The 16347-nt window shown below is 32.5% G+C and overlaps 1 protein-coding gene across 1 annotated transcript; it reads right to left on the bottom strand.

Moving 5' to 3' along the window:
- Positions 1–13768: 13768 nt before the first annotated feature.
- LOC107889008 (uncharacterized) lies at positions 13769–15498 on the bottom strand. Its single transcript, XM_041076271.1, has 2 exons — positions 14893–15498; positions 13769–14250 (listed from the first exon to the last, which is right to left on the bottom strand). The coding sequence occupies exons 1-2, from the start codon at positions 15425–15427 to the stop codon at positions 13832–13834; spliced, it is 954 nt and encodes a 317-aa protein (XP_040932205.1). The 5' UTR covers positions 15428–15498; the 3' UTR covers positions 13769–13831.
- Between the last annotated feature and the right edge of the window lie 849 nt (positions 15499–16347).

The raw sequence follows: 16347 nt of genomic DNA, 5'->3' as shown, positions 1-16347 counted from the left end.
TTCTGAAAGCAGTCTTTGGCACATCTGACTCTTTAACCCTCAATTGATAATATCCGGATCTCAAATCAATTTTGGAAAACACTGTGGCATCCTTTAACTGATCAAACAAGTCATCTATTCGGGGTAATGGATACTTATTCTTCACTGTCACTTTGTTAAGTTGACGATAATCAATACACAATCTCAATGTCCCATCCTTTTTCTTCACAAATAGCACGGGAGCACCCCACGGAGAGTAACTTGGTCTAACAAATCCTTTATCTGTCAGCTCTTGTAATTGCACTTTTAATTCTTTTAATTCAGTTGGTGCCATTCTGTAGGGAGCAATCGATATTGGAGTAGTACCTGGCATTACTTCAATACCAAACTCTACTTCTCTAATCGGAGGCAAACCTGGCAACTCTTCTGGGAACACATCTACATATTCACATACCACTGGCACTGATTCGATCTTTATTTCAGACACTTTTGTGTTCAACACATAAGCAAGATATGCTTCACAACCATTTTTCAAACATTTCTGAGCAGACATGGCAGAAATCACAATTGGCATTACATTTGACTTATCTGTTTCAACCCGAAGAACTGTACCACTACCACACTTCAACTCAAGAATTTTCTGACTGCAATCTATCTTGGCCTTATGTAATGTCAACCAATCCATTCCCAAAATAACATCAAATTCATCAAATGGCAACAACATTAAGTTGGCAGGGAAACACTGACCTTGTATAATCAAAGGACAATTTTTGCATATTTTATCAACTATCATATGCTTTCCTAAAGGATTCGACACTTTAACCACATACTCAGTCAATTCAACACACAAATTCTTATCAGACACTAAATTCATGCATACATATGAGTGAGTAGAACCAGGATCAATCAATGCAAGAACTTTAGTGTCGTAAAGAGAAAATATACCAGTGATCACATCAGGAGAAGATGCTTCCTCTCTAGCTCGGATGGCATAAGCTCTTGCTGGAGCTCCCACTTCAGATCTTACAGTCGTGTCTTTTGTTACGCCTCTACCACTAGTTCCAATCCCCACATTTCTCTATGGTCTTCCTCTAGTAGTCACACTGCTCGATCTCACATTCTGAAACTTTTCTATCTCTTCTCTTTCCGGACAATCTTTCACAAAATGATCTTGAGATCCACATTTAAAACAAGCTCGGCTGATTAAATAACATTCCCCCAAATGTCGTTTTCCACAATGTTGACATTCCGGTCTAGTAGGTTTAACACTACCTGTACTTGCCATAGAAGTTGCCTGAGCTTTAGAACCTGAATATTGTCTTCCTTGATCTCTTTGAAAATTCACACTAGAAACATTCGATCGAGTATTCATTTCTTTAAACTTCTTCGCTTGAGACTAAAATGGCTTGCCCATTGATCTTTTTCTTTCATCTCTTTCTTCACTTTCCACCTTTCTTTTCTCTTTGCTCAATTCTTCAGCCTTGATAGCTCTTTCAACTAGTACCACTAACTCTTTAATTTCAAGAATTCCCACTAGCAATCGGATATCCTCGTTTAATCCATCTTCAAACCTTTTACACAATGTAGCTTCATTAGATACACACTCTTGGGCATACTTGCTTAATTTGACAAATTCTCGCTCATATTCGGCTACCGTCATGCGCCCTTGTTTAAATTCAAGAAACTCTTTTCTCTTTTGATCAATGAAACGCTGACTCACATACTTCTTCCGGAATTCTTCTTGAAAGAAGTCCCATGTAACTTTCTCTTTAGGCACCACTGACACTAAAGTTTTCCACCAATTATAAGCCGAATCCCTCAGCAATGAGATAGCACATTTGAGACTTTCTTCTGGAGTACAAGATAATTCATCCAACACTCTGATAGTATTATCAAGCCAGAACTCTGCTCTTTCAGGATCATCATTTACATTAGCTCGGAACTCTTCGGCTCCATACTTTCGAATTTTGTCCACTGGAGGCTTTGACAATTTTAACACTTCAGTTTGTTGAGGAGCTATGGGAACAGCTTGAGGAATAGGAGGGGGCGGAGGAGGTTGAGCATTAGGATTAGTTCTAACAAACTCAGTGTACCAATTGTTCATCATTTGGAGAAAAGCTTCTCGAGCCTCATCTCCTTGACCCTGAGTCTCGAATCGACTTTCAACAGGCACATTACTTTGAGCATCATCAGCTGTATCTCGGTTAGAATCCATTACTATAAAAAAAACACTTTAAGATGTCAGGAGTCGTCACACTATCATTATTCAATTATGGCATGTATAGATAGTCTATTACACTCGCTACGTTAGTCCGAGAATCGACTAAACCGTAGCTCTGATACCACTAAATGTAACACCCCTTACCCGAGACCGTCTCCGGAATCGAGTACGAGATGTCATCCAATTTAACTTACCGATTCGGAGCATAAAAATTTGCTTTTAAAATTAAATTCACTGTTCATAACAACACTGTCCACCTGCGCAACTGTCACTAATTTAATTATAAATTGAGTTACGAAACTCAAAATTTAAATCCGTAAATTTTCCGTGAAACTAGACTCATATTCCTACTTACCATAAAAGTTTCAGAATTTTTGACTTAGCACATTAGTACAGTTTATTCATTAAAGTATCCCCTGTTTCACAGCTCGACAGATCTGACCTCTTGGCGCTAAAAATAAAATATCTAATTGTACAGAATTCATATAAGGTTACCATTAATTTATTTTGAAAATAGACTCACTAAGGAATCTAAAAATATAAATTATGACCTATAATTATTTCTGTACAATTTATAATGATTTTCTAAAGTTAGAACAGGGGACTTCAAAAACCATTCTGACCCTGTCTCACTAAAATTTAAATATCTCAAATTATAAAATTCCTTTGCCTACACCGTTTCTTTCATGTAAAAATAGACTTGATAAGCTTTAATTCTATATATCATTCACAATCTAATTCCATTTCTACTATTTATGGTGATTTTTCACATTCACGTCACTGCTGCTGTCAAAGAAACTGCTTCTTTGAATTAGTTACCATTTAAACATACATAACTCCAAAACATATTCTTTAATAACTACTTCAATAGCTAACATTAGCCATATCATTTGGACATGCTCAAAATGATTAAGACTCTATACATGCCATAGTTTAAACATTTTGAAAAGCACATAATACCGAGATGGTTATGATAGTGTGATACGAGCTCCGACGGTCCACTATTCGATCAAGTTCAAATCACTATAAAACAAAGGAAAGAAAGAGATGTGTAAGCTATAAATAGCTTAGTAAGTTACATGTAAACAATAATTACTCAATTAATAATTAACACTTTTAACATATAAGTAATCAAAATATTTCTTAGCAATTTCAATCACTTACACATACACAATCTTACCAATTCACTTGCATATACATTTTCACACTTAACATTTCATATTCACTTTAATTCATTATTAATCCCGTTGAACACTTGGAATATACACGGATACGTAGAGATTTAGCACATAAGTGCCACACTGATATGTAGCCGAAGCTACCACTGATATGTAGCCGAAGCTACCACTGGATGTAGCCAAAGCTACCATTGAAATGTAGCCGAAGCTACCACTGATCAATAACACTGGAAATGTCCACGGGTCTGCTCACACAAGCTGTCAGGTGTCTGCAACACATGCTAGATCACCCAGCACCCGGGACTCACTGTAACACTGTAACACTGGTCTCTAGTGACATATCACTTGTATCCAATTCTATTCCTAAGTTCAACCGGGAATTTACACTTAACACTTTATTTTCAACACTTTATCACTTGAATAATTCATGAACAACTTTCCTTCCACATTCAATATTAATTCACATATCAAATATAATTCACAATTTATACAAATATAACTATTATTTACATATAACTTACCTCGGATGCAAAACGACTATTTTTGTAATTTAGTCGATAACTTTCTCTTTTCCCCGATCACTTGCACTATTTCTTCTTTCTTGATCTATATTAACACAATTTAATACATTTTATCAATATTCCATTCAAATACAATTCATACACAACATTTTGATACATTTACATTTTTCCCCATAACTTTTCAAAAATTCCACTTTTGTCCCTAAGCTCGTAAAAATAAAATTCTCTAAATTCTTAAATTTCAAACTTCACTAAATCATATTTCATGCTCATAACGGGCCTCAATTTCACAAAATCACAACTTTATGCATACTTTACCATCTTTCACAATTTAGCCCTTTTTCAACATTTTTCATTGAAATTCATCTAGTAAAACTTGTAATTAACACTTCAAACATTCATTATCTAACATCACTAATCAATTTACAATTATATCATGAATGGGTCAATTTTTAAACTTTAATTTCATTTAAATTAAATGGTAGAAACATGAAATTCAAGCTTCAATAAGCATAAAAATACGAAAATAATTAAAAACGGGGCAAGAAATCACTTACAATTGAGCTTAGGAAAATCAAAACCCTTAACTATGGTAACTTGAAACTTTCGGCAGCAAGCTTCTGATTTTTTTGAAGAAGATGAACACTTATTTTCTCTTTATTTTGTCTTTTACCCAATTTGGACAAAAATGCCCTTGACCCATTACTTAGATATTTTTTCTAGAAATACCCTTTTGTGTCCATAACACTAATTTATGGTCTAATTGCCACATAAACACTTCCAATTTCATGCAATAATTCAATTAAGTCATTTAATCACTAATTAGACACACTTTGCATTTTTCTCAATTTAGTCCTAAAAATTCAATTAAGCACTAAAGTATTAAAATTTCCTATCCATATTTTCACACAATATTTCAATCAATCAGTAACTAATAAAAATTTATAAAATTAAACTATTTCACTTCGGATTTGTGGTTACGAAACCACTATTCCGATTAGGCCCTATTTCGGGCTATCACATTTTTAGAGGGCAAGAGAGCATTCATATCTACTTATATAATTTCTTGTCAGTAGAATGTAAAGTAGGATGCCTTAGTAACAATTGATATCCACTGTGAACACTATATAAACTCGAATGTTCACCATCACATATAACACGATCATTTTGTGAGAAACTCGAGAGAGGAATACTCTTAATAATGTTAGCTTCATCAGGGGAAAACACAGAATCTATCAGATCCACTTTTGATGCCATTTAATCTTACACATAAAATCCGAAACCCACGTAATGTAACCTACTTGTGGGGACTAAATCTTACGAGGGGTAGGGCCTGGAAACTAGAAATTATTCCAAACCAAAATCAACCATTTCATGCCTACTGTCCATCTGAGGCCTAGCTCCAAAAGCCCACACGTACACCATATACTTCACTATATCAGAGAAAGGTTAAAACCTAATGATGCATTAAAGAAACCTATATTTGGATAATATTTTGCCTTCACTATCCTCCCCACTAAAGTGGTCAAATGCATTAATAGACGCCAACCCTGTTTAGCAAGAAGAGCAATATTGAACTTAGATAAGTCCAAAAACCAAGCCCACTGTCCCCTTTCAGGCCGCATAGTGAAGACCAAGTACACTAGTGAATGCCCATTTTCTCAGTAGACTTTTGTCCCTAAAATCAAGCCATTAAAGCTTCAAGTTCTTTGCAAAAAGATTTAGTCAATAGAAAACAAATTATTGCATATGTGGGTAAAGCCTGAAGAATAGACTTTATAAAGACTTTCTTGCCTCCCACCAAGAGAATTCGTACACTCTAAGAAAAATCCTACTTCAAACTCTATCTCTAAGATTCGAGAAAGCCCTTTTCTTATTTCTCCCAACTATAGGTGGAAGACCAAAATATTTTTGCAAGTTATCTGAATGAACAACTCCCAAAATTTGACCAACATCTAACTGATTCCCTTCTTTAACATTTGAGCTAAAAAAGACACTCGACTTCGCAAAGTTTATAAGTTGTCCCGAACATCTAGCATATCGTTGTAGGACCTATTTAAACGTGTCAGCTTCTATAATTGTAGCCTCTCCAAGACAACCATCAACACAAAGAAGGTGAGTAATCCAAAGTGATCTGTAAAATTTAAAATAAATAGATATTTCAACACTTTTTTATGTGCAATTTATGCTAATTCTCAGTAAATAAATAACACCTTTTTGTGGTTTTACACTTAACTTTATGATATTTTATAATTTTCATGGGAATGTGTTTAATTTAGTGAAATTTATGTTAAATGCATGTTATTTTACTACTTTTTGGGAATAATTGGACTAAGCGAAAGTATAACAGTATTTGGGTTATTTTTGGGCTTAGACATATATAGATGGGAAGATCCAGATGCAATCATGTAGGCTTCAAAGTGACTTTATTCCAGACTTAATTATATGGAGGCCCAGAATTATTTAATTGGAAGCTCAAAACCATTCCATTTACCCACTTTTCCATGGATTAAAAATAGAAATATCCACTGCTAAAATTAGCAATCCATAACTAGCCACTCATCTCTCAAAAATAGCGAAGTTAACCTTATTCTCCATCACATAAAATCAACAATTTTATTCTCTTTGAATCAAGCCTCAAAACCTTCCATCTCTCTACTAAAAATAGCAGCCAAGAACACCCCCCTTTTACCATTCCAATGCCAGCCATACAAGGACCAAATAAGCCAACTTCCTTGCTAAAATTAATAAGTCACCACCCACTGATCCACATATCAAGGGACAACATATATAGGGGAGAGAATCAATGATTCCCTTGCTAAAAATAACAAGGGACGTTGGGGCTTAGAATTCTATAAAAAGAGGCTTCATTTCATTCATTAACACCCATTGAAACACCTAGTTTTGACATAAGTTTTCAGAGAAAAAGCATAGAGTATTTTTGTTTCCTTATGGCTTGCTAATCTTTTTGCTTGCCATAAAATAAGGCAATGCACTTGTTGAAACGAGAGTAGATAGAGAGAGTAACTTGAGAGCATTTTGATGGTTTAACATGAAAATAAGGATAAAAGCCACCATAGGAAGCTGCAATGAGTAGTCACAGATTTCCCCTTGCAATTCAACTATTTTTTTTCTCATAGTGAAATGGTTGTGGATAACCCCGTCCTCAGTTACTCTTCTTCCCTTTATCTTTGTTGTTAATTGATGTTCTCTGTGTTGAAATGTATGTTTGCATCTTATCTTTATGTTTCCAATTTAATATTATATGATGTAATTTTGTTTATTCAGAATAAGTATAAATCATGATTTGAGTCAATTGATTTTTTTTATTTTGAATATTTTGTGAAAATGATTGTTTCATTCATTTAGGTTTAATTCATGTTAATACTTGTAAATGTAAGACCAACATTTGTAGGTTAAAGAATTAATTGTTTAATCTGGGAAGAGGTAATGGTTAATAGACAAAAGACCTAAATAGTGCATATCATGTCGATATCGAACGGTGATTGTTGCATGCATAAACTATATAAAATGCTCAAAAGGGTGATTTCTATGTTAGTTTTGAAATAGACATATTTGAAATAACTTAAGGACATAATAGGACTTTAAGAGAAGCTTATGCCTTAATTAAAATTTGGTTTAATGAATTTTCACATTGCTACGATCCATTCGTGATATTCTTTTTATAATTGTCAATAAACTCTTGTTAAGTGAAATACTTGTTCTAGTCTATTCATGCTATGTTTTATTAAATCTTGTGTTTAATCTTTCTGTTGTGATTATTTTTCTGCAAAATGTGTTGTTTTATTTTGTAGGTATTTGAATCTGATTACATTCATAACTTTAATTTCGACTCTCAACAACAATATTTTTCTTTTACTTGTTTTCTTCCAAATTGTATTATAATTGACTTTGCAAATAATTTACACAACAGTCCTTTTGGAGACGATAACTCTTTACTTACTACTTATTACTTGTACCGTGTACTCTTACACGTAACCGCCGATACAAGTCCTTGCACAACCTTTGCCCTTCGAACCTGGCCATCCAACGATGCATGCGTAAAAGAGTAGAAAGGTCTTCTCCACAGATAAGAAATAAGTAGGGACTCAAGGGGTCCTATTGTCTAAGACCATGAGTCGGCATAACCTTTTCACTGATCACTCCATTAACCACAACTGAATAAGTCACTGATGAAACAAATCACACAATTCCATTAACCCATCCAGAGGAGAAACCTATTTTCAACAGCATTTCCTTAATAAAGTGCTACCCAACACAATTGTAAGCCTTACTCATGTTTAACTTAAGCACAAATGACCCTTGCTGACCCAACCTCCTATTTTTAAGAGAGTGAAGTATCTCACAAGTAACCACAATGTTGTCAGAAATAAGAAGCCTAGGCACAAAAGCATCAATACATAAATGAAGCACTTCCTGAAGCTTGTTAACCAACATTTTCGAGGTAATCTTGAAAACAACATTGCAAAGACTGATAGGTCTAAAATGAGACTTAGTATGTGGATTCTTAATCTTTGGTATAAAAACAATATGAGTGTGATTAATAGTTGATAAAGGGATTTCAGTTTTCAGAATAGCAATACTCCGTGTATTTAAGAACAGGACAATGGTTCGAATAAGAATGTGGCAAATGTTGGATTATTGCATTCGAAAATATGTTCATCCAATCAGTGTTTGCCACCCCTCTACCCAGCATCTCTCAGTTTCTCCTAAATCCACTAAAAAGAACCATTTGTTCCAATTTTGTCGATCCTAACTCTAGCTTCTACTGCAAAATGATGACGTTCCATAGCCTCCGACTTCCCATTCCACTTCCACCAAAACCAGCTCCTGTTTCATTTACTGACTTTATCTTCTCCTTCCTCAACTCCTTTCCTCCCTCTTCCATTGTCGTAGCTACCATTAACTCTACCACGTCACGTTAGATCCTCTACCCTGAACTTATCTTTCACTTTAAGATTCATCACCAAAAACTCAAACTATCTTTTGCAATGAGGAAGCTTTTGAGGGAACCAAGGTCGGATCCAAGTTTAAGGAAAAGAGAAGAATCAATTTGTGTTATTTTTAGGTAGAGAGGTGTCGAACAGTGGTGACAAGGGAGGATGGTGACGACGAACATAGAAAAAAAGCATTTTAAGCTTCCTAACAAGAAAAAGATTTTGTTGGAAAAAAATCTAGTTTGTTTTCTGTGAAAGTGAAAAATTAAAATTTAAAAAATCGAGTCGGTTTGTGATATTTATAGTAATAAACATTTCCTGAAAAATATCTATGCTTTGTGCGAGACAGATCTTATACGTTCCCAAGTTTCAACCAAATGACTTTCTCTACTATTCTCGTACCACAAATCGCTTTGAGTGTGAGCTCGAACAATCACTAATCAAATACAGAATCAAAAATAATTTTATTACTTTCACTAGGAAAGTAAATATTTTTGCAATGACCCGAATTCCAGTAATGTCGAAGAATACGGTTTCGAAACCCAATTTTCGTAAGCTGAGTCCATAAATATAAAATAGAAATATTTACAAGATTAATATGGAAATATAATAAAAATCAATTATGCAATTTAGTTGAGAAGTAGTTAATTAAAACTCAGGAACTAAATTGTAAAAGTTCATATGCTATTACATTTTAATTAAGAAAAGATTTGGAGACCTAGATTGAAATTATTAAAAAAAGATCAAAATGGATAATAAACCAATTTTAGGCACGGGTTAATGGATGGTAATGATGATGCTCACTTAGTTTAAATTAATAGATAAATCGATATAATAAAACATAATTAATCTAATTAATTATGATTAACTAAAAGTTAATTATGTATATATATAGCATTGTTGTGGAAAGAAAGATTATAATATCATCTACTTCCAACGTCCTTAAGAAAAAAAAAAGAGCAGAAAACTCTATTTTTGAGGGTAGCATTCTATCAAACAAAAATTATAAGGTAACAAGCTAAAATTCATGAATTTTTTTATAGATTTATGATTACGGGAGATTGATTTAGCTAGCACATGTATTAGTTTGTTCAATTGCTAAGTTTTTAACAAGTTGTCATTGTAGAGAAATTGATGAATTAGGCTTGAATTTGATAATTATTAAGCTTAGATAATGAAAAAGACTAGACTGTAAAAATAATAAAGCTTGTTAGATAACTTTTTAACATTAAAGACCAAATTGAATAAATTGAAAACCTGTTATGAAGTTATGCTATAAATAGAAAGTATAGGGTCCTTAATGAAAGAATGTGAAATTAAATTTTAATCCAATGCTAGATATCAAAAGATATGCGTGTCCTGAGTATAGGAACTAAATTAAATAAAATTGAAAAATATGCATGGCTATGTATTTGAACATGAATTGGATGAAATATGATATTGTTTTATTTATTTAATTATCATATGTAGCAAAAGACAATGTTGAGTCGTCGAGAAGCAAAAGAAAAACGAGAGTTGCCGGCAAGTGACGAGTGGATTCAGTTTGTACTTTTATGGTCCAAGATCATTGCATTTGTATGCATATTTATATGATACATAATATGTGATATTAAAATGGACTGAAACATGTTATGTGATATGATATATATATGAATGATTGATGCCTATGTAGACTTAGTATAAAGGCTAGGATACAGTAGGCATGCTAATAAGGTCATATGTGCATTTCTGTATGGGTTTATTAACAATGTGAAGATTATGATATGTCATTCCAGATCCAACATTTGTTTCAGATCATCGATTATTCATTATCTCTTTGGAGACCTTAGCGTGGTGGAGTGATGTATTTGAGGTGGTGGTGTTGAAGTCCTTGGAGGAAATTGCATCAAAACTATGTGCACCAAGTGACTAATAATTTTCGCCTTAAGGACAAAGGGTTTAATCCTTGGTAACGCGCTTATTATTCATCAAATCTATTCTCGATTAGTAAGTTTGTAATTATAATTATTTAATTTTAACAAAATTTATGAATACACAAAATATACAAATTTATATTTATTATTAAAATTTTCCTAACAATAGATACCTCTTGGTACTTTATATATAGGAACCAAAAGTGAGAACTGAAATATGGTGTAATGACTCGAATTTTTTCTGTCAAAAAATACAATTTCAGAACCTTATTTTTGTAAACTGAGTTGTAATAATAAAATAGGAAGATGTACAGAGTTGGCATGAAAAAATATTGATGATCAATTAATTAATTTAACATAGAAAATCATTAATTAAAGCTCATTGGCTAGATTTTAAAAATCCAATCACTATTAAATTTTAATTTAGAAAATACTTGAGGACCTAGTTAGTAATTATCCAAAGGGCCTAAATGATTATTAAACCATTGTTCTTCATATTGTTAGTGGAGAATGATGATTTCCATTAACCATGAGTTATAATTAAGAAATGTAAATATATGTTTCAATTAATGAACTAATTATACTCAATTAAGTTAACTAAGTTACTAATTATACTATATATATAATATTACGTGGAAAGGAGGAGAAACATAATCTCTTTCACTTGTTTATGTCGTCCAAGTTGAAGAAAGAAAAGAAGAAACCTTATTCATCTATTCAACTTTCGACCATTCAATTCACTAAGGTAACAAGTAATTCTTGACATTTTTATAGATTCTTGATCATGGGAGTTTGAATTAGCTAACCAATGAATTAATTTCTTCAATTGTTAGAGATTTAGGAAGTTTTCATTAAAGTGAAATTGATCATTTTGAGCTTGATTTGAAGAAATTGGTAGTTAGTAAGCTTAGATTATGATAAGGACTAAATTAGAAATTGATTTAAGCTTGTTAGATAACTTTGTGACATTTGGGACTAAATTGAATAAATTATAAACTATTATAAAATTATGTTGTAGATAAAAAGTATAAGGTCCCTAATGAAAGAATGTGAAATCGAATTTTGATCCGATGTTAGATATAGAAAAATATGAGCATTTCAATTATAAGGACAACCAAATAAAATGCAAATATGTTGGCTATGTATTTTGATGTGATTTGGATGTGAACTGACATTATTTTATAATGAAATTATCGAACATAGCTAAAGACGATGTTAGGCTATCTCAAAAGAAAGGAAAAGCGAGAGTTGTAGACGAGTGACAAAAGAATTTAGTTTGTACTTTTATGATTCGAGTTTAATACATAAATACATATACATATACATATGCATATATACATGTATACATATATATACATATATGATTGTTGCAAAGCTACCTATTGAGGTAAGTGTATTACTATTTCTTGACTCGATTTATATACATGATGATATCGAATGTCAAGAATTGGATTGAATTGAATATAACATAAACAAGCATGATATAACTATGACATGTGATTATGATGCGTATTGAATTCATGGGTTACCCTATTAACTGTTTCGAGCAGAGTCAGATTTGGTTGGCATGCCATAGGGTTACAAGTATAATAATTATAACCATCGTTGCCGGGCAACCCAAGGTGGTAGAATGAGCAACAATAATAGATAGTGAAAGCCATCATTGCTGAGCAACTGAGGATAGTAGAATGTAATAGTTCTAAATGTTATTGTTGTCAGGCAACCCAAGATGACAAAGTAAAATAAATTTGTGTATTTATCTTAAGTTCGTGTCGGGTTAATAGGGGTTATAAAACTTGAATATTTTAAATGATGTATGAAATGAAATGATGATGGATATGATACATTATGTATACTTATGAAATATGATATATCATGAAATGTGAAAAATCATGTTAACCGATATATACGAGTCCTAAGGGCCATCATGGAAACTAAATGAATCAATAGATTCGAGAAAGAAATATAAAAATTAAATGAATTAGTGATATGTAATGGAATATAAATGAATTGATGTAATGATAGAAAACTTGGTATGTTATACTAATATTAGTTGATCACATTATATAAGGTATGCATTTTGGATCTATGCGATATAAATTGAGAATTGGTATTGTTGTAAATTAGTTCGTGATTTAATTCTAATTTTAATTCTAATATGTTATTGCTATTTGTTATGGTATTATTGACTTGAATCATGAAAGTACCATTGAACTTTATCATTCAACATATAATTTGTTATTTTTCGTGCACATGAATCAGTAGATGTCGAAGTTCTCAAGAAGTGAAACAACATCCAAATCGTAGTTCTCAACTCAACAATATTTGAGCAGTTCTTTATGTTTTCAGTATGTGGCATGTACCTAGAATCGAGTTAGTTTAAAGTAGTAAATTGTCGATTTGATATTTTGGATAGTAAATGCTAGTTTGATCTAAGGCACATCGGTTGTTTTAAGGTATATATGTAAATAGCATAAAGCTTAAATGAAGGTAAGTATGCTAATGTTCATATGTTGAGTTGTTATGGTTTTATGTTTTACGATATTATAGAACCAGTATTGTGGAATCAGAGAATGACATCATTAAAATTATATTATTTCTTCTTCTTTTTTTGTGTGTTTCTATATTTCATTCTGGTCTAAAATAATTTATAGTGCAGTACGAATTATTCCTTTCGAGTAAATGTATTATATTTTGTTAATAGTATTTCTTGATAATCCTGTACACAAAAGTGAAATAACTATTTTTAAGATAGTTTTCTAAAAACACTTTATTTAAAAAAAATCAATTTTAGATCCAACCAAATTTTTTATACAAAAGATTCTATATACCAACTCATTTCTTATAAATTTTTAGTTAGTTTGGATTCATTAGGGCAAATTTATGTTAAAATTATAGTAACTTTGGAGTTTGGGTTACTATATTGTTATTTTGGATTTAAATTTTATTAATTTAGGTATATTTTGTCTACAAGTATATTATAGGGAAAACAAGAAGCTATAGTACAAAAATCTTTATTGTTATTTTCTAACACAATATATCATATAATACAAGTTGGTAATTAAACAGCTGTACAACGCACATTGGATAACGTTGTTCCCAACAAATCCACCGTCAACAACGACGCCCTTGGCTTCGACGACCTGACCGAACATCCCACAGGAGCCGACGGAGTTTCTGTCGACGTATTCCGTTCACAAAATCTACGCCACTTAGCTTGCATGTAACTGTGTTTCCTCCATGGTCCCATATGCATTTTCTTTTCCTTCATGCATTTCTTGGCAGCCAAACACAAGATTTTAATCACGTTATTCAATCTCTCCACTTTTCCCACGTAAATTTGGGGTAATCTTTGGACCAACCGATTGTAATCGTCGCTGGCTCTCGCTATCTCGAACTCTGCTCTCAAATTTAATTCTACGATTACCCTTACTTCCCCTTTTCTTGATTCCTCTATCACATCCAAAAACGTGTGCTCCCCTGCAACGAATGAAGGCCAGCATTAATGGAATGAAAAATCTTTGTTTTAGGTATTATTGTAGGGTTAATTGCACTATATGTCCTCAAACTATGATCCAAACTCTATACTAGTCCTACACTTCACGGTGTTCTAGCTAGTTGAGTCTTCAAGTACTAGTATCGAATCAATTACTCCTTTCTATTATCTCAAGTGTTAAATACTGGATCAAATTTTAAATAGTGTGAACCTAAAAAGTCCTTTTAAATTTTAAGGGTATTATAATTTTTTAGTATGTCAATCTAAGCTATCTATGTAGAAAATATACTCGTATTTTAAACATACTCAATGTCAAATTTGAGTTGATAGAGGCGAAAACATAAATTTTATGTTAAGAGTTGAGATAAAATTATAATTTTTTGAGCTAAAGTAAACATTTTTGTGTTAAAACCTTATTTAATTATTAACATAGGAGAATTTTTGCATTTTAACCAAGAGTTAAAAGGCCAAGCTATGTCTGTCACCTTTGTAAGGGAGTTGTTTGATATAATTTTGATGATATAATTAAAATGTTTTAAAGTTTGAGACTAGATTTAAAATTCAATATCATTGCTTGAGGACTTTTAGTGAAAATAACCTAATATATATGTACATATATTTTTTACCTGACGGGATGTTGGCAGAGCTCCGCCATTTAGAGCGGCAAACGGCGGTGTTGAAACCAGCGTTTTGGAGACGACAACACACTTCTCTCATAACACAAACCCTACAGCTTTCCATCATGGATTTCCCACAACCACAAACAATTCCGAGTCTCCGTACATCATTCAAAGCCTCTTTTGCGGCATTCCTAATCCTCGATTCTAAAGAACTCGTCCTACGCAACGCACCTTCCAAAAGCTGGTGCTGGCTTTCCCAGTAATCACCGTCGTTTTCAACGCCGATCCCATCTTTTTCTTTCCCTTCATCATCATCATTATCATCATCATCACCAAACCCTAAATCTTCCATTTCATTGCCCCGGACCTCATCCGCGCTGCCGTTACAGCTTCCGAAGAAGAACCCATCGTCGCCGTCTTCGAGAAACCCGAATTCAATGTCCGACGAACTAGAGTCCGGTTGGTCAGGAAACTTGAATTCTTGGTAACCGTACGTTAAGTTTCGGTGACTCCATGAAATTCTTGCTGTAAATCCAGCCATTTTTTTTTCCTTTTTAGGTGAGCTTAATTTTAGAAACTCGGTGAGTCGTCGTCGTTGTGAATTATGATTTTACGTGACTCGTTTTTATAGTAGAAGGGGAAAAGTGGGGCCCGATATGAACTGAAGTGAACGCACATGTGATTGGAAACGAAATCCTACGTGGCGTTAAATGATTGGGTTATCAACATCAATACAGTCTTGTATTTTGGTCTTGCCAGCGAGGATCCACGTTAATCATTCGGCGGCAATAATTCGGATATCCTCGAATATTCACGTCCGGTCCACAACTATTCTTTTTAATCCTTAAATTCTTCCTAAATTTAAAATTTAGTTATTATTCTTTTAATTTTAGGAATTTAATTTCTTTACTTTTTCAAATTTTAAAATTCAGATCTACTTTTAGTATTATTAAAATTATTTTATTAAACTCAAATTCATTGTAACATCATTTTTTTAGTTATATTGTTATCAAATGAATACTTTTTTCTATTTCAAAATATCAAACCACAAAATTTAACAAAAAAGAGTTAATAATGTAACAATTGGAATTGATTTTTGAAATCTGAAAAGTAAATGGACTAAAATCTTGAAAATAAAAATAGAGGGACTAAATTTTAAAATTGTAAAGAGTACAAATACCTATGGCATATTTTAACCTTTTTTAAAATTGATTAGTCGATTAAGTCTTAATTCAGTTGATATTATTTTTGTTTTTAGAATCAAATCACATCAGCTAGTCGGGATACAAATCTAGAATAAATGGTTTTTAACCCACAAATCACTTGAATCGATTGTTGAAAGATTGAACTAAACTAAAAATTGATTGAACCATTTTTTCTATTTTTTAATTTTTATGTGAATGTAAATGTAAACGTTGAATGTTAGTCTAATTTTTGTGTAAAGATTAAATTGACAAAAAA

Source organism: Gossypium hirsutum, chromosome A09 (genome assembly GCF_007990345.1).
Source record: "Gossypium hirsutum isolate 1008001.06 chromosome A09, Gossypium_hirsutum_v2.1, whole genome shotgun sequence".
NCBI classification, from domain to species: domain Eukaryota; kingdom Viridiplantae; phylum Streptophyta; class Magnoliopsida; order Malvales; family Malvaceae; genus Gossypium; species Gossypium hirsutum.
The sequence above is the reverse complement of the archived record's forward strand: the minus strand, read 5'-3'. Positions and strand labels throughout refer to the sequence as shown.

Bases quoted from the DNA above. Each gene is read 5' to 3' on its own strand.
- LOC107889008 (XM_041076271.1), bottom strand. From the start codon at position 15,427: ATGGCTGGATTTACAGCAAGAATTTCATGGAGTCACCGAAACTTAACG. The intron at 14,251-14,892 runs GTAAAAAATATA...CATTCGTTGCAG, and splicing joins CTCTGCCAACATCCCGTCAG to GGGAGCACACGTTTTTGGAT.